Source organism: Glycine max, chromosome 9 (assembly GCF_000004515.6).
Source record: "Glycine max cultivar Williams 82 chromosome 9, Glycine_max_v4.0, whole genome shotgun sequence".
NCBI lineage: Eukaryota > Viridiplantae > Streptophyta > Magnoliopsida > Fabales > Fabaceae > Glycine > Glycine max.
This window is the reverse complement of record NC_038245.2, coordinates 10297463-10321277: the sequence shown is the minus strand read 5'-3', so window position 1 is coordinate 10321277 and position 23815 is coordinate 10297463. Positions and strand designations below refer to the sequence as shown.

The 23815-nt window shown below is 34.3% G+C and overlaps 1 protein-coding gene and 1 long non-coding RNA gene across 3 annotated transcripts; both read right to left on the bottom strand.

The window, feature by feature from the left end:
• Nucleotides 1-10918: 10918 nt before the first annotated feature.
• LOC112997816 (uncharacterized) lies at nucleotides 10919-11539 on the bottom strand. The gene is made up of 2 exons (XM_026123901.1): nucleotides 11297-11539; nucleotides 10919-11143 (listed from the first exon to the last, which is right to left on the bottom strand). The coding sequence occupies exons 1-2, from the start codon at nucleotides 11537-11539 to the stop codon at nucleotides 10919-10921; spliced, it is 468 nt and encodes a 155-aa protein (XP_025979686.1).
• Nucleotides 11540-15974: 4435 nt separating this feature from the next.
• Nucleotides 15975-18881, bottom strand: LOC121172750 (uncharacterized). 2 transcript variants are annotated; one of them, XR_005886310.1, is made up of 4 exons: nucleotides 18833-18881; nucleotides 18555-18675; nucleotides 17488-17804; nucleotides 15975-17379 (listed from the first exon to the last, which is right to left on the bottom strand). It is a non-coding gene; the product is annotated as an uncharacterized lncRNA (long non-coding RNA). The 2 variants fall into 2 exon arrangements; XR_005886309.1 differs by having other exon boundaries at nucleotides 18555-18876.
• Nucleotides 18882-23815: the final 4934 nt, after the last annotated feature.

The following is a 23815-nucleotide window of genomic DNA, read 5'->3' as shown; positions in this document are numbered from 1 at the left end:
TATTGCCTGGATAGTGGATGCTTAGGACACATGGCTGGGAAAAGGTTTATGTTCCTAGACCTAAAGCCAGATGAAGAAATAACAGTTTCCTTTGTAGGCATAAGTAAGGGAAAAATCTCTAGTATAGGTAAAATTGGTATTCCCTCTTTAACCTCCATAGACAACGTCTTATATGTTGAAGGTCTGAAGTAAAAATTTCTTAGCATAAGTCAATTTTGTGATAGTGGTAATATTGTTTCCTTCAACAAAGACAACTATATAGTCAAGATAGAAGATGACAAGTTTTTCTTTACTGCCAAACAACACAACAATCTGTATGAGATTGATTTGATATATCTTAGTCGAAAAAATGTAACATGTTTGCTATCCACATAAGATGAAAGATGGCTTTGGCGTAAAAGACTAGAGCATGCAAACTTAAATCATATTTCAAAACAATCCAAAAATGATTTAGTTAAAGGACTACCCAAGATCTGTTGGAAAACTCATCTTCTCTGTGAAGCTTGTCAGCAAGGGAAATAAATCAAAACTTCTTTTAAATCTAAAGATGTTGTTTCCACTTCCAGACCATTGTAGGTATTGCACACGGATCTATTTGGACCAACCTGAACATTGAGTTTGGGAGGAAAGAAATATGATTTTTCATAGTTGATGACTATTCAAGATAAACTTGGGTATACTTTTTTCTCATAATTATGAGTCTTTCAAGGTCTTTTAAATATTTTGTAAAAGAGTTCAAAATGAAAAAGACTTTTGTATCTCTTCTATTAGCCATGAAATTGAGTTTGAAAATGTTGAGATCAGATCATTCTGTGAAAAGATTGGTATTTTTCACAACTTCTCTTCACGAGAACACCTCGACAAAATGATGTAGTTGAAAGGAAAAATAGAACTCTGCAAGAGATGGCTAGAACCATGCTCTGTGAGAATTCATTTCCTAAACACTTTTGGGTAGAAGTGGTTAATACAACATGCTATGTTCAGAACAGAATATTGATAAGACCATTGATAAAAAGGACTCTTTATGAATTATGGAAAAGAAGAAGACCTAATATTTCATACTTTCTTCCATTTGGATATGAGTGTTTTATCTTGAACAATAAAGATCAATTTGCTAAGTTTGATTCTAAAGTGGATAAAGGGATTTTTCCTTGCTTTTTTTTATACGTGTAAATCTTATAGAGTTTTTAATACTAAAACTTTAGTTGTAGAATAATCCATCCATGATAAATTCAATGATGGACTAACGTTTGATAAGAAGTTATAAGATCTAGAGGATGATTTTATAGATATGCAAATAGGATTGTTTGTATCACCTAAAGAAAAAGAGATTATACAATTTGAAGAAATCCTTCCTCAGATTGAAGAATCCTCAGATCATAAACCATAGATGAACAACTGAAAGTTTGTCCACCATCATCCACAAGATCATATAATTGGAGATAAGACTGAAGGAGTCAACACTAGATCATCATTCAAAGATCTTGCTTCATGTACTCTTGTGTCTGAAATAGAACCCAAGACCACAGAATAAGCTTTGACAAATGATGACCAGATTATTGCCATGGAAGAAGAGCTTCACCAGTTTACGAGGAACAACGTCTGGACTCTTGTTTCCAAACCTAAAAACAAAAGCATTATTGGAACAAGATAGGTTTTCAAGAACAAACTGATGAACAAGGAAAGGTGGTAAGAAACAAAGTTAGGTTAGTAGCTTAAGGCTATAACCAACAAGAAGGTATTGATTTCATTGAAACCTCTACTTTTATTGCTAGACTTGAAGCTATAAGAATCATGTTTACCTTTGCTACTCATAAAAACAAAAAGCTTTTTCAAATGGATGTTAAAAGTGCTTTTTGAAAAAGCTTTATTGAAGAGGAAGTGTATGCTAGACAACCTCATGGCTTTGAAGACCATACATTTCCAGACCATATTTTCAAACTTCAAAAGGCTATGTATGGTCTAAAATAGGCACCTCATGCTTGGTATGATAGACTAAGCTTTTTTCTTTTAGAAAATGGCTTTATGAGAGGCAAAGTAGATACAACTCTCTTTAGAAGAGAAGTTGGCAAGGAATTCATTATAGTTCAAATATATGTTGATGATATTATCTTTGAAGCTACTAATGAATCTCTATGTAAGGACTTCTTTGATCTTATGAAAAGTGAGCTTGAAATGACCGTGATGGGATAACTTAAGTTCTTTCTAGGGATTTAGATCAAGCAAGACATAAAAGGTATTTACATCCACCAACAGAAATACACTAAGGAACTTTTGAATAAGTTTAAATTAGAAGATGATAAGCCCATGAAAACTCCAATGCATGCTTCCAATCCTCTAAGCAAAGACAAATCAAGTAAACCAGTAGATAAGACGATCTATAGAGGTATGATTAGATCTCTTTTTTATCTGACCTCAATTAGACCTAATATTATGCATAGTGTATGTCTGTGTGCTAGATTCTAGTTTGATCCTCGAGAATCACATCTCGAGGTTTTAAAAAGGATCTTACCATATCTAGTAGGTACCACTAACCAATATTTTTTTTATAAGAAAAATCAAGATTCCAGGTTAGTAGGTTACTGTGATGCAAACTATGCAAGAGACAGAGTAGAAGGGAAAAACACAAGTGGAGGATGTCACTATATTGGACCTTGTCTGATATCTTGGGCAAGCAAGAAACAAAATTCCATTGTTCTATCTACAACTGAAGCTGAATATGTGTCTGATGCAAGTTGTTGTTCACAACTGTTATGGGTAAAATATTAGTTGGAAGATTACTCTAGTATTAAAAACAATATTCCGGTATATTAAGACAATGTTAAGGCAATCAACCTATCTAAAAATCCTATACAACATTCAAAGGCTAAGAATATTGTGATAAGATATCATTTCATTCGTGACCATGTGCAAAAAAAGTGTTTTTGATATAAAGTTTGTAGATACAGATCATTAATGGGCTCTAAGCCTTTGTCTGAAGAATGTTTCATCTAAATAAGGGAACATTTAAATATGACTAGCTTATCAAATTAATGAAATTTTATTTTCAGACAATAACATCATCTTATTATTTTTTATCATTAATCTGTTAAGACTAATGTTTGTTGAAGTGTACATGTAGAAGAGGAAATATGTTCACAAAGACAAAAATGTTTTAGTTTTTATTGAGAAACGTGCACCTCAATTATTGCCATGATTGAAAAACAGTTTTCAAAATATATTTAATGAGATTTGGGCAATTACATCAAACTCTCTATCATCTTTTCTTTGAAAAACTATAAAAGGCAAACACAAGCACTTAGAGAAGTTCTTGAAATTTTTGAACTCTCAGGAGTATTTGTGCTTGTGCAAAATCATCGTTTGAGAACTTAAAAACTTCAAAAACTTTTATCTTTTTTCTTCTATCACAAACTCTGTGTGAACAATGGCACCTCTAAAGAAGAACGAGTCTGCTGGCATCCCCACCATCAACAATGTTGGATGCTACTCGAGCTTTCCCTAAGGACTAGTTTATCCCTGGGAAGTGGATAAACTTCCAAAGCTTGAAAGAGAAAGGCTTTGACATGAAGGGACTCTTTGACAGGGTTGGATGGATATCTTTTTTGGAGAAGTTCAATACCTAACATTATGGTCCCTATGTCTTTTTCTAGGGAATTACAAAGTAAGATAAAGTCATCATCAAGGGATTTGTTACTGGGACTCCAATAGTGATCTCTTCAACCACCATTACTGCTGCTTGTGAATGTGCTCTGGATGGTCTGACCATAAGCAAAGACTGGGAGAAAGAGATAACCCAGGAGATTATGGATAAGCTACTCTTTGGAAAGCCTTGCCCATACGAAGTTGACAAGAAGGCTCTTAAGACCTTCTTGAGGATAGCAAACTTGACTTACATATGTAAAATGGTCCACAGTGTGTTGTTCAACATAGTCACTCCTAGGGTAGGCTCAAGGGACTATGTCACCAACAAATATCGTACCTGCATCTACAAAATCATGGTAGGTGAGAAAGTGAATCTACTTGAGATCATCTTCTTCTATTGGATGTAGGCCTTTAAGGATAGGTTCAACCCCAAGGTGAAGAAAAACCTTATTCCTTATGGAATGCTCTTTACCTAGATTCTGAGGCAATAACTGAAGAAGAAAGAGATGTTTCGGATGTTGCAATGCTTTAGTGTGTTATTAAAGTTTCATTGCAAATGTCTAATGTTGTTGTTGAAACAGACCCTGGGATTGCACCCTTGCACCCTCATCCAATCACAGTTGAAGATGAAGTTGTTGTTGATGCTCTGCTTGCTCAACCTATGCAAAAGCAGACATCTTAAGACTTGAAAGCATCTATGGAGCTACTGAGTTTGTTCCTTTTGATGTTATGAAATTTAGATTGGCAATCAAGAAGAGGGTTGACAATGTTGCTACACCTTAACTCTTAACTGATATTTTCAACAAACATCATCAATGTCTGAGCAGACCAGACGAAGACTCGATTGATAGGTTGTTGCCCTTCAGATCTCAACCTCACATTGAACCTGAGCCAGTGCTTGTTTTAGACGGAAACATTAGATTTACCATGGCTTTAGGGGATATAAACTATCTGAAGGGAAAACTAGCAACCAAGCATGGAGAGAGAAGATGGATATTGGAACCCAATGCTTGGACCCACAGATGTAAAAGATTGAGCTTTAGAAGTTAAATCTGGTTAAACTATGGAAGGAAGGTGTGCCAGGGATTGATCCCTTTTCTTATCCATCTTCTGAGACCTTGTAGGAAGAATAGGTCCATGCTCTGTCCAATCACTTTGAAAGAGCAAGTCATATAAGGCAATTTCCCTTAAGGGATCTCTTTTCTCCAAACCTCAACAACTTTATCTTGGAACAAAGACCATCTGACAGAAGGGTTATGTCAGGAGCTTCGATAGATAGAAGAAGAGAGACTGCCTGTGAGATATGTCTCTCTCCATTCATATCTACATACACGTACTAGATGGTCTTAAATGCGTTTGTGCATTCTTTAATGTAGTTCTTGCCAGGTATTTATCTATGTATCGGGAATCCGTGTACGCAGAAGACATCTTCTAGAGAGGTCTTGAGATGAGTCTGACCTTGTCATATAGGGAGATCTCTAGTTATGGCCCACACTCCTTCACTCTCCGAAAGCAACAATGAGAACAAAGCAAGGCAAGGCTATATTTTTTTAGATGTATACAGAGATTGATATATGTATATGTAGATATATATATATATATCTATATATATATATATATATATATATATATATATATATATATATATATATATATATATATATATATATATATATATATATATATATATATATATATATATATATATATATATATATATATGTCCCCATCCCCAAACACACACCAATGTTTAACCGAATACATGAATATTAATATAGTGATTCAGTACACATCATACACATAATGAAGATTAAACCAATTCGTAGATATAATTAAATATGTGATTTATATCCTTAATCCAACAAAAGAAATCACGAACCACTATAGAGGAATTGATTAACAAAACACAACTCCCTCCCCAAAATAATCCCAACGTCATCATGTCGGCTTGGCGGCTCCTCTACAGAATCTCATCCCTACACCCTACAGCTGTCATTCTGCTCCCACGAACAAGGTTTGCGATCATCACAGGTATCAACCACACGATACAAAATTGCAAGGTTGAGTTCATTATAAAAAGAACCAATGTTAAATCCAAATAATCACAATTAGCAAGAAAACATAAGCAAACATCATGAGCTTACACAACATTCATTATTCAACACTCACATCCAACAATTACTCATCATCCATATTCAACAATTACTCATCATCCATCCATGGATCCAATCAAGACTGCACAGAATGATGCATGCACCTGACTCAACTCTTAGATGCAATGTGGTACGTACCAACAACCAAATCCCAGGAAATAGCCTAAGCGTGTCCACATGACACTCTCACTTAGGAAACCATGCAGAGTTCATTGAGACCACTCGGTTGTGCATGTAATTGCCCCCCCCCCCCCAAAGGTGATCAGCTTGGGGCCCAAAGGAGTTCTCTACCAGGTGACAAGCCCCCTCAGTATAAAATACACTCTGCCACAGTTATTCTATTTCCTGTGCCGTGTGAGCTATGAACATGGCCAAAAGCAAGTGCCAAAGACCACGAACCAATTAAAGTTCCTAAGCATCCCCTCAGAACTGCTTAGATTCTTTAACCACTTTAGCTTCCCACACAAGGGACGTCCGACAAGGTCAATGCACCCCCCATGAACATACACTACATATGACGTATGAACGTGGCCAAAAGCAAGTGCCAAAGACCATGGACCAATTAAAGCGCCTAAGCATCCCCGCAACGAATGCTTAGATTCTTTAACCATGCTTGTCCCCCACGAATGGGCCATCCGACAAGGTCAGCGCACTCCACCCCCCACGAACATACACAACATGCACTTGTTAATGCATTTCCAACATCATCAACATTTCATTTCAATGACATCATCAATAACCACAACAACTTCATTCCATATTGACATAACCATCAATAATAACATCAATTCATGTTGACATGATCACCATTAACAACGTCATCTCAAATCAATATCATCATAAATATCAACATCACCACATATCAATTAAAGTCACCTATAGCAGCATCAACAATGAGTCGCATTCCACATATAAATATATTTTCCATGCGTGAGGCTCACACTCCCCAGGTCTTCAAACAACACAAGTTGAATTAACAATAATGTTATTCATCAACAATAAATATACCGCATCCCATTCGTTAAAAACATAGTTTTTCTTGAAAGAAAATCAGCATGCAATAGGGACAGACAGATATTCTCATAGCTAGGTTCCGTAACCCTAACTATGGTGTCAAAACGGTAAATTTTATAATAACTCCCCTCACCTATCATGAGCTCTCCGTCAGTTCTTCTTTGCGACACTTAGAGGTCTCTCTTGTTCGCGCTTGTCGGTCCAACGCAAGTCTCTATTATGCCAAAACGAAAGGAATTTAGTATGGATTACAAAGACAAGGTCAAAGGTAACATTCGAGGTCAAATACCCGTGTCAAAACATAAAGGGTCGAGGGGTATTTCGGGTTCTACAAAAAAGAAACATCTTTATGAAATTCCGATCATGCCAATGCGATCGGGGTTCAGTGAATGCCGCAAAAACAACCTCAAGTTTATAAAAAGATAACTTTTACAATGTCTCATTCTCTAGGGTGTTTCAAAGGAAGTGTAAAAACACCCTATTATAGTACCCAACACATAAGAGACACTAAGAGGAACTCAAACTAGCTAGGAGAAGGCTTAGAAGTCAAGATTACCTCAAAGAAACTTTGAAATGGAGGATTGAGGGGTTTTCTCCATCGAATCTTCCAGGAGGATTTTGAGGATTCCACTCCGATAAAAGTGTTCCTCTTGGTGTGGGGGTCCAATGGTAAGCAACGGCGGCCACCGATGGTCTTGGGTGGTGGAAAATAAGGTTTTAGGGTTTGGGAGACGTTCTTGGGGGAAGAGGAGAGTGAAAATCGTGTTTTTCACGCTAAGGATGTATTTATAACCTACAACTTTTGCTTAGCGGGCCTGTCTCGCTAAGCCAAAGTCCATTTCTTGCGCTTAGCGCAAGGATTTAGGCTTAGCGCAGCCCCCTCTGCACTAGGGCTCGCTTAGCGCACCCTCTGGGTGCTCAGCGCACTTCCTCTCGGTTGGAATTGGGCTTAGCGAAGCTTTAGGCCGCTTAGCGCAATTCCCCTCGGTTGGAATTGTGCTTAGCGCGCCTTTTTCACTGAGTGGGAGACCAAAAGTTATTACTTTCAGGATCCCAACGGTCCGCCTGTAGAAATCTATGCAAGATGGCACACCATGGATCTAAATTTGAATTTCACAATTGTATACACACACACACACAAACACACACACACACACACACACACACACACACACACACACACACACACACACACACACACACACACACACACACACACACACACACACACACACACACACACACACACACACACACACACACACACACACACACACACACACACATATATATATATGTCCCCAAACACACACCAATGTTTAACCGAATACATGAATATTAATATAGTGGTTCAGTACACATCATACACATAATGAAGATTAAACCAATTTGTAGATATAATTAAATCTGTGATTTACATCCTTAATCCAACAAAAGAAATCACGAACCACTATGGAGGAATTGATTAACAAAACACAACTCTCTCCCCAAAATAATCCCAATGTCATCATGTCGGCTTGGCGGCTCCTTTACAGAATCTCATCCCTACACCATACATCTGTCATTCTGCTCCCACGAACAAGGTTTACGATCATCACAGGTATCAACCACACGATACAAAATTGCAAGGTTGAGTTCATTATAAAAAGAACCAATGTTAAATCCAAATAGTCACAATTAGCAAGAAAACATAAGCAAACATTATGAGCTTACACAACATTCATTATTCAACACTCACATCCAACAATTACTCATCATCCATATTCAACAATTACTCATCATCCATCCATGGATCCAATCAAGACTGCACAGAATGATGCATGCACCTGACTCAACTCTTAGATGCAATGTGGTACGTACCAACAACCAAATCCCAGGAAGTAGCCTAAGCATGTCCACATGAAACTCTCACTTAGGAAACCATGCAGAGTTCGTTGAGACCACTCGGTTGTGCATGTAATTGCCCCCCCCAAAGGTGATCAGCTTGGGGCCCAAAGGAGTTCCCTACCAGGTGACAAGCCCCCTCAGTACAAAGTACACTCTTCCACAGTTATTTTATTTCATGTGTCGTGTGAGCTATGAACATGGCCAAAAGAAAGTGCCAAAGACCATGAACCAATTAAAGCGCCTAAGCATCCCCTCAGAGTTGCTTAGATTCTTTAACCACTTTAGTTTCCCACACAAGGGACATCCGACAAGTTCAATGCACCCCCCATGAACATACACTACATACGACGAATGAACGTGGCCAAAAGAAAGTGCCAAAGACCAAGGACCAATTAAAGAGCCTAAGCATCCCCACAACGAATGCTTAGATTCTTTAACCACGTTTGTCCCCCATGAATGGGCCATCTGACAAGGTCAGCGCACTCCGCCCCCCACGAACATACACAACATGCACTTGTCAATGCATTTCCAACATCATCAACATTTCATTTCAATGACATCACCAATAACCACAACAACCTCATTCCATATTGACATAACCATCAATAATAACATCAATTCATGTTGACATGATCACCATTAACAACGTCATCTCAAATCAATATCATCATAAATATCAACATCACCACATATCAATTAAAGTCACCAATAGCAACATCAACAATGAGTCGCATTCCGCATATAAATATATTTTCCATGCCTGAGGTTCACACTCCCAGGTCTTCAAACAACACAAGTTTAATAAACAATAATGTTATTCATCAACAATAGATATATCGCATCCCATTCGTTAAAAACATAGTTTTTCTTGAAAGAAAATCAGCATGCAACAGGGACAAGCAGATATTCTCATAGCTAGGTTCCGTAACCCTAACTATGGTGTCAAAATGGTAAATTTTATAATAACTCCCCTCCTATATCATGAGCTCTCCGTCAGTTCTTCTTTGCGTCACTTAGTGGTCTCTCTCTCGTTCGCGCTTGTCGGTCCAACGCAAGTCTCTATTACGCCAAAACGAAAGGAATTTTGTATGGATTTCAAAGACAAGGTCAAAGGTAACATTCAAGGTCAAATACCCGTGTCAAAACATAAAGGGCTGAGGGGTATTTCGGGTTCTATAGAAAAGAAACATCTTTTTGAAATTCCGATCACACCAATGCGACCGGGGTTCAGTGAATGCCGCAAAAACAACCTCAAGGTTATAAAAAGATAACTTTTACAATGTATCATTCTCTAGGGTTTTCCAAAGGAAGTGTAAAAACACCCTATTATAGTACCCAACACATAAGAGACACTAAGAGGAACTCAAACTAGCTAGGAGAAGGCTTAGAAGTCAAGATTACCTCAGAGAAACTTTGAAATAGAGGATTGAGAGATTTTATCCATCGAATCTTCGAGGAGGAGTCTGAGGATTCCACTCCGATTAAAGTGTTCCTCTTGGTGTGGGGGTCCAATGGAAAGCAACGGTGGCTCACGGCGGCCACCGGTGGTCTTGGGTGGTGGAAAATAAGGTTTTAGGGTTTGAGAGACATTTTTGGGGGAAGAGGAGAGTGAAAATCGTGTTTTTCACGCTAAGGACGTATTTATAACCTACAACTTTCGCTTAGCGGGCCTGTCTCGCTAAGCTGAAGTCCACTTCTTGTGCTTAGCGCAAGGATTTAGGCTTAGCGCAGCCCCCTTTGCACTAGGGCTCTCTTAGCGCACCCTCTAGGCGCTCAACGCACTTCCTCTCGGTTGGAATTGGGCTTAGCGCAGCTTTGGGCCGCTTAGTGCAATTCCCCTCGGTTGGAATTATGCTTAGTGCTTCGCTTAGAGGGAGACCAAAAGTTATTAGTTTCAAGATCCCAACGGTCAGCCTCTAGAAACATATCTTAGGGATATCCAGACAAAATTTGAAAATGATCCAACGGTTGACAAATCCGGTATCGCGATTTCATTGAACTAGGTTTTGGTAAAATCTAAAATTTCATACTTTTAACTCATTCAAGTCTATCATATAGTCAAATAACACTACAAAATAATCAAACATCCAATATAATTACTAATATATATATATATATATATATATATATATATATATATATATATATATATATATATATATATATAATCAGGGTGTTACAACTCTCCCACCCTTTTAGAAATTTCGTCCCTGAAATTTACCTTACTCAAACAAGGATGGATGAGCTTCTCGCATCTGACTTTCTAATTCCCATGTGACATCTTCTCCTGATGCACCTCCCCAGATCACCTTGACCAACAAAATCTCTTTCCCTCTTAGGTGTTTTGTTCTTCTATCCTCGATCCTCAAAGGCAATGTTTCATATGTCAAGTTCTCTTTTACTTGTACCTCATCCAATTCGACCACATGAGATGGATCATGGATATACTTACGGAGTTGAAACACATGAAAGACATTGTGAAGATTAGAAAGTGATGGGGGTAATGCAATTTGGTATGCCACAGGACCGACTCTTTTAAGAATTTGGAAAGGACTGATAAAGCAAGGTGTGAGTTTTCGGGATTTCAATGCTCGACCAACCCCAGTCCAAGGAGTGACTCTCAAGAATACATGATCACCAACCTCAAATTCCAGGTCTTTCCTCCTCTTATCCTGATAACTTTTTTGTCTACTTTGAGTAGTCTTCATCCTTTCTTGGATCAACTTCACCTTCTCGGTGGTTTGCTGTACCACTTCGGGTCCTAAGGTGAGGTTTTCTCCAGGCTCTAGCCAACATAGAGGTGTCCTACACCTTCTACCGTACAAAGCTTCATAGGGAGCCATGCCAATGGTAGAGTGAAAATTGTTGTTGTAAGTGAACTCTATCAATGGCAGAAAACTCTCCTGACTTCCCTTTTGCTCTAAGACACATGCCCTCAAAAGGTCCTCCAACGACTGTATGGTCCGTTCAGTTTGGCCATCAGTTTGAGGATGGTAGGCTGAACTTAGTCTAAGCTTGGTCCCCAATGCTTTGTTCAGGCTCTCCCAAAATCTAGAGGTAAACTTAGGATCTCTATCAGACACTATGTGTTGGATCAAGTGGCCTCAGAATAATTAAGAAGGCGGAGTTGAATTAATTATTCCTAAACCTTTACTAATTAAAAATTTACTCTTCTAAGGATTTTACTATGTTGTTAAGTAAATAAAGAGTAGAAAAGAAACTTAACCAAAAGTAAAAGCGGGAATTAAAATACACAGTGGAAATTAAAAGAGTAGGGAAGAAGGAGACAAACACACAAGAGTTTTTATATTGGTTCGACAACAACCCATGCCTACATTCAATCCCCAAGCGACCTGCGGTCCTTGAGATTTCTTTTCCAACCTTGTAAAAATCCTTTTACAAGCAAAGATCCACATGGGATGTACCCTCCCTTGTTCTCTTTGAACAACTTAGTGGATGTACCCTCCACTAGAACTAATCCACAAGAGATATACCCTCTCTTGTTCTCAGTCAAACTCAAGTAGATGTACCCTCTACTTGTACCACAAATGTGTTAAGACAAAGTTCTCAGGCGGTTAAACCTTTGAAACTTTGTGAATGGGGATACAAAAGAATTCTCAGGCGGTTATTCCTTTGAAATCTTTTGTATATGGGAAAGGGAAGAATGAAAAGAATTCTCAGATTGTGTCGTTTTGAATTCTTTGACAAGAGAGAAGGGAGACACAAAAGAATTCAGGCGGTTAGTCATTTGTTCTTTTGGAAAAGGGAGAAGAGAGACACAAAAAGAATTCAGGCGGTTAGTCCTTGGCGAATTCTTTTTGGCAAAGGGAGAAGGGAATGAAAAAGATGAATAGCACAAGTTTTCAAGGTTTGGAAAACTAGAAAACTTTGGAAGGCTTTTGGCAAAAGGAACAGAAATCAATTGGCAGAAGTTTGTTGTTTAAAGAATGAATTGAAAAGATAGTTGTTGTGCAAAACAAAGCCTTGCTTTTATAGACTCTTCATGTCTGGTCAAGAGAACCATTAGAAGAGTTATGACCTTTAGAAAAAACTTAAAACCAATTTGAAAAAGTCAAAAACTATTTGAAGAGTTACATCTTTTGATATGTTCAGAAACTATCACTGGTAATCGATTACCAAATCAGTGTAATTGATTACACAAAGCTTTTTTGTGAAAGGATGTGACTCTTCACATTTGAATTTGAATTTCAACGTTCAAACACACTGGTAATCGATTACCAAATCATTGTAATCGATTACAACATTTTGAAATCAATTGGAAAGTTGTAAATTCAGTTAAAAGCTTTCTGAAAACCATTTTGCTACTGGTAATCGATTACCAGAGAGTAAAAACTCTTTGGTAAAAGGTTTTGAGAAAAATTCATGTGCTACTAAGTTTTGGAAACAACTTTTTAATACTTATCTTGATTAAGTCTTTTCTTGATTCTTGAATCTTGAGTCTTGAATCTTGATCTTGATTCTTGGAAGCTTGAATCTTGAAACTTGATTCTTGATTCTTGAAATCAAATTTCCTCTTGAACCTTGAAGTATCCTTGATTCAATCTTGAACTCATTCTTTGATTCTTGAGATCATCATCTTTGTTATCATGAAGTGTTCTTGACTTTTGAGCTTTTTGTCATCACCTTTGTTATCATCAAAACTTCTTTGAATCAATCTTGATTCATCATGAAGCTTGCTTCTACACTATGCTAGATGGCACACCATGTAATCTAACAATCTCACTAATATATAGGGAGGTGAACTTTTCCAAGGAAAATATGATATTAATGTGAATAAAGTGAGCAGACTTGGTCAGCCTGTCAACAATAAACCAGATAGAATCAAAACCTTTGGGGGTTCTAGGTAGTCCTACGACAAAATCCATGGAAATATTGTCTCACTTCCACTAGGGTATCTCTAAGCGTTGTAACTTCCCGGAAGGTCTCTGGTGTTCTATATTAGCCTTCTGACAGACTAAACATGCATACACAAACTCACTAACCTCTCTCTTCATGTTGGCCCACCAAAACATCATCTTCAAATCCTGATACATCTTGGTAGCACCAGGATGTATGCTCAAGTTACTCCTATGTCCTTCCTCTAGGTTCATCTTCCTAAGTTCAGGAACATTGGGAACACAAATCCTATCTTGAAGTCTCAAGACTCCTTCTGATCCAACCTTGAAACTACTATCTCTTCCTGACTCTATAGCTTCTAACTGGGTCCTCAGAAAAGGATCAGCCTTCTAGCCTTCCCTGATATCTCCTAGTAACTCACCGGTAATCCTCAAAGTTCCTAATCTCACACTATTAGGAGTAACCTCACATGCAAGGCTAAGGTCTCTAAACTGTTATAGGAGATCCATCTCTCTAATCATCAAGTCCACTTCTTGCGCTTAGCGCAAGGATTTAGGCTTAGCGCAGCCCCCTCTGCACTAGGGCTCTCTTAGTGGACCCTCTGGGCGCTCAGTGCACTTCTTCTCAATTGGAATTGGGCTTAGCGCAACTTTGGGCCGCTCAGCGTAATTCCCCTAGGTTGGAATTGCGCTTAGCACGCCTTTTTCGCTTAGTGGGAGACCAAATGTTATTATTTTCAATATCCCAACGGTCATACTGCAGAAACGTATCTTAGGGATATCCAGACAAAAGTTGAAGACGATCCAACGGTTAACGAATCTGGTATCGCGATTTCATTGAACTAGGTTTTGGTAAAATAAAAAATTTCATACTTTCAACTCATTCAAATCTATCATATAGTCAAATAACACAACAAAATAATCAAACATCAAATATAATTACTAATAATATATATATATATATATATATATATATATATATATATATATCAGGGTGTTAAAGATTGAACGTGCATCTACCTTTTATGTTAGGCTCTCAGTTTCTATGTCTTGCAGACTGTGGAACCAAGTTCCAATTAGTAGAGGACAAGCCAAGATTGATCCCTAAGGAAGACTGCTACAAAGGGAAGGAGAAGAAGCTTTAAGATGATGAAGACCCCCCCCCCCCCCACATGCTATGTCAAAGCAAGACTAGGCAGACTCTTCAGACATAAAGTACTTGCACTAAATCAAAAAAAGGAACTCACAAGGAGGGATGGGCTAGCTTGCAAAGGTATTACAGAATGGGAGCTCACTACTCTGGTCTGGAGCCTGAAAAGAAGCCACCATCAAATGGAGTTCATCACAAGACAAGTCATTGCTATTAAACTATCAGTCACAATCCCTTCGTGGTCGATTCACCATCCAATCACGTCTTTAAATTTAAGAGACTTTGTTATTGTTTCCTAGCGAAATTTCTCATTCACTGTTGAACTTCCAAACTCCACATTCACCTTCATTCATCAAGTACAATCCATCATTGAAGAGGTGAATTTTGATGATGAGGGCCTTGTTGCTACTGCTGATATAGCCATGCAAGTCTACAATGACCCTCCTCTATCCCAAGAGTATGTCATAATTTCTTGAGACAACTCTACTCAGAAAAAAGGAGGCACTTGCTGAAGCTCTTCAGGATAGGGCTCATGCTGAAAGAGAAGACAAAAGATGAAAGATCCTTGGAAAGCACATTTTTAAGAAGTATGTTGATGCTTTCTTAGATAGTTCATTTGGTGATGAATCTGGGGATGAGTTCTTTTGCAATGTTGAAGAGGAAGAAGAAGCTAACAAACAAAAAGGGGAGAAGAAGTAAAAAGAAGAAGAATGCAACCATAGTAGAAGATGCATAAGCTACGAGGGAGCACATTATCTGAAGGGGAGATTTTCTGAAATCTTTAAACTCTTATTCTATTATTGTTCATCTATTCTTCATGTAATATACTTCTAATGAATAAAATGAAAATTTTTTGATTAAACGAATTTATCTCAAAGTATTATGATGCATGATGCTTATATATTTTCTTATGTTACATCTGATAAGACAGACATTGCACTTAAGTTGTCATTATATATATATATATATATATATATATATATATATATATATATATATATATATATATATATATATCATACATATGTCTTCAACTTTTACCTTCATTTAATACTCTGTGTCTAAGATTCTTTCTTGCAAAAAACATTCTCCTAGGATATGTCAAAGCCCTATGAAGAATAAATGAAGTACACATTATGGAAAATGTTGGTCCTCATCGAAAAGAGTGCTTTGTTGTTGTAGAACTGTTATGATGAAAGAAGTGACTTCCTTGTTGAAGTACAAGGCGCTCTAACCTATCAGGATGGACATTGCATGAAGAAGGGACAAAGAACAAAGTGAAGAATCCAACCGTTATGAGATAACAGATACTTGGAGATGAAGGTTATATATAGAAGAAGCTTTGAAGAAACAATACATGAATTATCTATGCGAATTATTCTTTCATTCTTTCTTGTAAAGTTTTATGTAAATTCTTATAAAGATACTAAGCTTTCAAAACATCATGTATACCTTGAGAGAAAAGACTAAAAGTGTTGAGTGATATATTCGTCTGTAAGATGATCACATGTTTAGTCAGTGTGCAATCTTCCAACAAATCTTGTTGATTTGTTTAGATCCCGCATTGACTTGGTAGGACAAAGAATATTGGGTTTAAGTCAAGCTTAGGACAGTGCTTGCAAGTATAAGAGCCAGAAGTGACAATGAACAATACTTGTAATTTTGATAAGTTATTGGAAACTTGATGGTTGTCAAGAACTGGATGTAGTCTAGGTTTAAGACAGATCATTATAATTCTTTATGTGCTTTCTTGTTGTTTGAACCAACAAAGGGTTTTAAATTTATTTTTAGATCTTATATCTCATTTTATTTTGCAAAAAAAATTATTTTTCCCATCATCAGATAAAGTTCGAATCAAAACCTTTCTAAGTGATTTTAGGTTTATCTAGATCAGACAATAAACATGTTTTTAGTTTGTATAAAAGTTTTAAATATCTACCCTTCCAAGTGTTAAGCTTGTTCTAGAGCCTATCCTTAACAAACTTGGAATTTGACTTCTTGTTTCGCCCAATAATAAAGGGGACCCCCAAATAACGCCCATTAGAAGCCCTTCTTTAACACCAAGCTTGGATAAGATGTTTTGTTTCAGAATTTGGTCAACATTTCTGCTAAAGAACACTTTCGAATTCTGCAGATTGATGACTTGGTCAGAAGCTTTAGCATAATCATTCAACGCATTCAGAATATGGTCACATTCTACCAAAGCTACTCTAAAATAAATGAAACAGTCGTCAGCAAAGAGTAAGTAAGAGATGATAGGTGCACCCCTATAGATTTTAATGCCATAAGTATGTCCTTGCCCCTCCAACTTCTTAATAAGAGCTTAAATCCCTTCAGAACAAAGGATGAACAAAAAATGAGAGAGGGGATCTCCTAGTCTGAGACCTTTCCCCTGGATAATAGGACCAACCAAGCTTTCATTGATAATAACAGAGTAGACAGATTGGATGCAAATTAAAATCCACTTAACCCAAGTCGCACTAAATCTCATTTTGGCCATGACGTTTTTTAAATAATTCCCATCGACTTGGTCATACGCTTTGTTGATATCCATCTTCAGCGCAACTTGTAACCTCCCCCATTTTACCCTTGACCTTACACTTCATATGATGGAGAATCTCATTAGCAATGAGAGCATTGTCCAAGATAGAATGCCCATGGATGAAAGTTGATTGATCTGCAGAAATACACTTTCCATTATCCTTTTTCAAGCGATTAGTCAAAAATTTAGAAAGAATCTTATAAAGCATATTACATAAAGAAATGGGGCACAAGTCCTTCATACCTTTCAAAATCTCACATTTCGGGGTAAGGGCCACATGCGTCCCATTAACAGCATAGGGAAAAAGACTCTTATTGTAGACATTGTACACATAATATCCTTGCCACACAAGTGCCATAACCTTTTATAAAACCTCGGGTTAAGCCCATCAGGCCCCGGGCCCTGGCATTGGTTCCTTTCCGGTCTGGTGTTCCACCCCTCCTTTGACACGCTCCTTCATTGTTGAGTCTTTCAACCTTCTACTCCCCTCATTACCTCTTTTTCGCCTAGGATCTGCTATGAGATCTACGACTACTTCCTCAATACCACTTTGAGATTTACTTATATTTGAAATAAAAAAATAAAAAACTTTTGTTATTTAAATTTAAGATAAGAGGTAATATATATATATATATATATATATATATATATATGAGAGGTCATTAAATAAGATGTACAACTCGTTAATTATTGTGATTTCCAATAAGATGGTGTTCAAAAGAGTGTTAAACTGCTATATGCATGTGACTTGATAATTAAAGAAAAGAGTTTTTGACGTGAGGAATAGAAAAAAGGGAACATAGCGACGGCTAGCATGGGAAAGGTATATATCCCATAATGGGAAAGTGTATTTGGACTGCCAGATTTTATTTTACTTCTAAATTAAAGGCTTAGATTTATTTTTTTCCTTTTATTTTTTCTCGTCCTTTCCCAAATTACCCCTTATTTCCCCTACCATGGGTATGTAGCTTCCATCATTTTCTCTGGTTATTTGCCCAATATTTTGCAAAGTTCTAGCTTTTGGCTTTGTTTTTTACTCTTACAGTGGTGGGAGAACTAACCCGATAAAAAAAAAATTATGAAACCATAAAATCAAGACTTTCAAGAGGTAGTCTTTGTGATCCTTTACAAAAATAAAAGCCGTAAATCATCCAAAGACTCTTTATTTATGCAAACATCATTTTCAATTTTCAAGCTTTTGGATTCAGTGAGATCTAATGAAGAAAGCAAGAAAAAAGACTTTAGTTTATGCATGATCATTCTTATTCAAGTTGGTTTAGTTTTCGAGCTCAGATTCAACAAAATCTTACGATAATGCATTCAAGTCATCAAGAACATATGCTCACTCGTGTCGAAAGCGTCGACTCAATCCAATTCCAGGTTTGACATGGGGCAACCAATGTTCACAGCACTACCATCGCGACTACAATCCTTGCGTAGAAGCACAAAGGGGAGAAGGAGAGACATAAAAGGAAAAAAAAAGTAAATCGGGACAGAGAAAAAAAAAAAGGAAAAAGAAAAAAAATTTGAGCCTTTAATTCAAAAGTTAAAATAACTTTTTTCAAAAATATTTTCCCGACCTACTTACTTTTCCCATGTTAACCATGATCTTGTTCTCATATAAGCATGTATTCTCACTTCTCATAAGAGTCATATATATGAAAGCACATGCTTATATGACAACATATATATAAGCTTATTTTTTTTACTCTTTATTCTCATATATACGAATCCTAAAAGAGAGAGTTAAATAAATGAACTTATATAAAATAATTTACAACTTAAATAAATCACCTACTAATATTTTTTTTCATAACACCAAGAATAAATAGATAGTTAATACAATAGTAATGTAAAAGAATTATTTTTTATACTAGATTATATTTAATTTCTTATAATATATTTTATAGAAATTTAATACTATATATAAAATTATTTAATTTTGAAAGTAGAGTGAGCCGGGATAGACTCTTTAGACCCATAAATGATGTACTATGTCTTTGTTTCATTTATTGGAAACGGCTTCTAATGACTAATAATGCTTATCATAACACCGGAAATTTATGTGAGCATTACAAGGGTTAGTTAAAATAGCTATGACGGATTTGACTCCACTGTTTGAAATTGAGATGATTTTATACTATTATATTATCTTTTTTTTTCTTTAAAATATATATTTTCACTGTAATTTAAAATATATTTTAGTTCAAAATTAATTTGATTTTCTATTATATTATTTTTTTTCTCTTTTAAAAATTAAGACTAAAATATCATATGCATTGCGAGATAGGAAATTAGATCCTCTTATATACAGTTTTTTTCTTTTCACAGGCCTACGGATCGAACTCATAAACATAGTCTAAATTTGATTTGTTGTCTGTGTACATAGAAATATCTTATAGAATATTGTTATAAATTAAATTTAAAAACATATAAATTAAACTCATTTTGATTTGTTATTATCAATTTTTTATAATAATTTTAACCAACTCTTAGGTATATAACAATAATAAAATTAATATTATATGTCATAGAAAATGCTTATTTGTTTTTTACTGAAACAAAATGTTTAACTTTATCCAGAAAAGTAATTTGACAAATCATATAAATTAGATATACAAATAGGAAATAATGTGTTAAGAAAGTTATATTAGATTCATGAAAAAGATAACAAAAGTATAAAAAAGAAATTAATTTTGTCATGAGAAATAAAATTAATTTAAAAACTTATTAAAATATATATATATATAATTATTGCAAGTTCTGTATTCATTATTCTATTTCTTTAAGTAGTCCTGTGGCAAAATTTATGTAAGATCAATCTTTAGAAGAAGATCAATTTTTTAATACAAAATTTCATCCAGTTATATCTTAGCCAGAATGTGAATCAAATTACATAGAAGATATTTAAACATGGAAGATGATTTTATACTATATTATTTTTTTTCTCTAATCCATATAATTTTACATTAAATTAAAATATTTTACTTTGAAAATTAATTCATTTTATATCTTGGCTAAAAGATTTAGAGCATTCCGGCCCGAAGTAGGAAATTAGATCCCTGAACATTTTATTCTTGCATGGGCCTGGGAATTGAATTTATAAATATAAGCTATGTAGTGATGGAGTATGTTGTATGAATTATTATAAATTTATTGATATATATTGTTATAAATTTTATACAATATTTTTTTGTCTATTGAAAAATTAAAAAAAGATATTCAATGTATGTAAAAAATATTATTCTAAGGGTACTATGCTATCTTCTATGGAGGAGTTTGTTTGTTTAAATATTTTCACATCTCTAGTCATCTTTCTTAAGCCCCTAAAATTAAGGAAGTTATTTGACACGCACTTTTATGTGGTTGGCTTAAATGCCTTGATTGACTTAAATATAAAATATTATTATCCAAATTTAAAACTAAGACAATTTTATATTTTATCATCCTTTATTTTTAAAACAAAAACTTACTATTATTTAAAATATTTTTCTTTTAAAATAAATTTTATTTTATATTATTTTAATCATTTATATTTTCAAATTAAATTAAAGAAAGCCCAAACATCGCAACATACCACATTAGTTGTACACAAATGTATTATGTTTTTTTTTAGTAAAAAGGTTATTTATTAAAAGTGTAAAAAGTTTTACATAGTCATTTCATTTAATTATAAGTATGGAAAATTTATTAATTTTTAAAATAATTATCTTAAATTAATTTAAATAATAATTTATGATTGAATAATTGTGTAAAACTATTTTACACATGTATAAACATTAATTTATTTATTTTGTTACAGAAATTATATTATGCTTATGTATAGGTTCTTTAAAATAAATGTGATTTTATCATAATTTTTATATAAGAATTGGAATATCTTTTTGGTCAGCTCTAAAACAGTTACTGGACTTGTTCAAAAGAGTTAGGTTTATTAGAGTTGGGTAGGATGTCATGAATTACACTCAAGGTTATGTAATTTAAATAAATTTTATGAACTGTGGCATTAAATGTTTAGACATGTTAGGATTAGTAACATTTTATTTTTTCTAAATGTCAGACTCACAAGTACCCTGGTGCAGTTAGCAGAGCTGGTCCTTGGCCTTATCCGAAGAAGCAATGGCCAAGGGAAAAAAAATTTAAAATGTTTAAATGGTTCGTGTAATAATTTTTTTAAAATCATTTTATGTTATATTCATAAATAGGTTGAAATTACTGTTTCATTTTATCTAAATTAATATGTTACATGTGATTAGAAAATATGTATTATGTTTTTGGTTGTTAAATAAAAGAGTCACACATGCATGTGTGTAAAACTATATATGCTAGATTAAGAAAAAATAAGTATTTAAAAAAATAGTATTTATTAAGGGATAATTTTATTAAAATATTTTTATTTTTTTTCTTAATTTTAATAAATATATTATTAAATCTTTTTAGATAATAATTTTTTAAAAGGATAAATTTGGAAAAGATGTTTAAATATCAGATAATTTTAAAAAAAAAAGTAAAGATTAAAACTACAATCATTTTGGAACAAATAAAATATTGGGTAAATAATCACTTTTGTCCCTCAGTGTGTAATTTGTTGACAAATACATCCCTGAAAGATGAAAATACAAAATTTAGTCCATGAAAGTGTAAAAATTGCGACAAATATATCCAGCCGTTAACTTTCGTTCGTCACCGTTAATAAAATAGCCTACGTGACACAGATGGACAAATTTGTCATTGAAATGATTACCAACGTGGAATGCCAGCATAGGGGCATATTTGTCATAATATTTTTAAAACTTTTCGTCTTCTCACTCCAATGACAAATGTGTCCCTGAAAGATGAAAATGCAAAGTTTAGTCTCCGAAAGTATAAATAGTCCGACAAATAAACCCGAACGTTAATAATTAATTGTATAGGAGAGAAACTAGGGGAAAAGGGATTAGAAAAATAGTAAAATATAGCTTAAGATTTGAATTCTTATACTTTGATTATCTATCTATTTATCCACCTATCAAATTGTTAATTAGTTTTTTAATTAATCAATATAACTACTTATTTTCCAGAATAAAATAAATTTCTTTAGTTTTATGATATAAAAAAATTGAGTTATCATTTAAAAAAATGAAAGCCTTTTATTTCTTGAAATTTTTTGTTTCTTCAGTTAATTATTAATATTTATTACGTACTCTGCCATAATATGTCAAATGAAATATAAGGTCGTTGCAGCCCCCAAATCAGTAAGAGATACAACTCAACGTTCCAAAAGGCAAAAAAAATAAACTTGTGTATTAGTTTTTTTTAAAGTTAATATCTGTATTAGTTTGAGCATTATTGTCTTTTTTTATTTAAATTTATTTGTGTTCTTTATTTGTTAGTAACTATTTTCATTTCATTCATATAATGTATAATAAGTGTTGTATCGAGTAGAAACATATAAGATTTATCCAAGGGATTTTCATATTTGAGGTATATATATACATTTTATTGACTAAAGAAAAAGACTTGTAATTTTACTTTAGCTCTATCTAGTTTAAACTTTATGAGAATTTTTTTTTAAAAAATAATTGATTAAATTCTTTTTTAAAAATTAATAAATAAATAAATTTGGTCCTACGACCGATTGAGTTGTTTTTACTCAAAACTCTCGACATATTATTTTCAATCTAAATCTAGGGGTACTTAAGTTGGAATTGAGATATTGAATAATTTTAAAGATTAAAAGTGAAAAATTTAGTAGAATTTTGATAAAATTATAAAATATAAGATAAAGTTTTTTTTTAACAACAAAGATTAAGGTTTGACCAGAAAATCAAAATAATATATATATATATATATATATATATATATATATATTAAAAGGAAATTTAAAAAATATATTGCATAAATACTTAATGAATAAGAACAGTAAATTACAAACACATAATAATAATAATAATAATAATAATAATAATAATAATAATAATTAGTCACAATCTATTATTAACGTCTGGATATATTTGTCGCATTTGTTGTACTTTCGAGCACTAAATTTTGCATTTTCATCTTTTAGGGACGCATTTGTCAACAGAGTGGGAAGATGAAAAGTAAAAAAATATTATGACAAATATGTCTTTATGATGACAATCCACGTTAACAATTATTTCAGTGACAAATTTATCTTTCTGTGTCACGTAAACTATTTTATTACGCATTTGTCAGTAAATTACACGTTAGACTTAGGGACTTTGTACCTTAACATAATTTATCCCTAGTAATAAAGTGTCATAATAGACATTGTCAATTAAGGTGACAACTCATGCGGCATCTCACTCATAATTAGATATGTTTGTTATCTCAAATAATAAAGTGTTAAAATCGATATTACCACTCAAGGTAACAACTCGACATCTCACTTATAATTAATGTGATGGGTTTGCTGAAATACTACCCATTTAATTTAAAACAAAGACCCCAAAAATCACAAAATCAATTGACTATAAATACCCCACATTGCTCTTCTCCAACATTCATTCCAACCATTCTCCACCATTCACAATCTATTAGGAATGAAAGAAATTAACGATAGTTTTCGAAT

Coding starts and splice junctions, on each gene's coding strand:
- LOC112997816 (XM_026123901.1), bottom strand. CDS start 11,539: ATGGCTCCCTATGAAGCTTTGTACGGTAGAAGGTGTAGGACACCTCTA. Junction 11,144..11,296: donor GAGTCACTCCTTGGACTGGG/GTTGGTCGAGCA, acceptor CAACTCCGTAAG/TATATCCATGATCCATCTCA.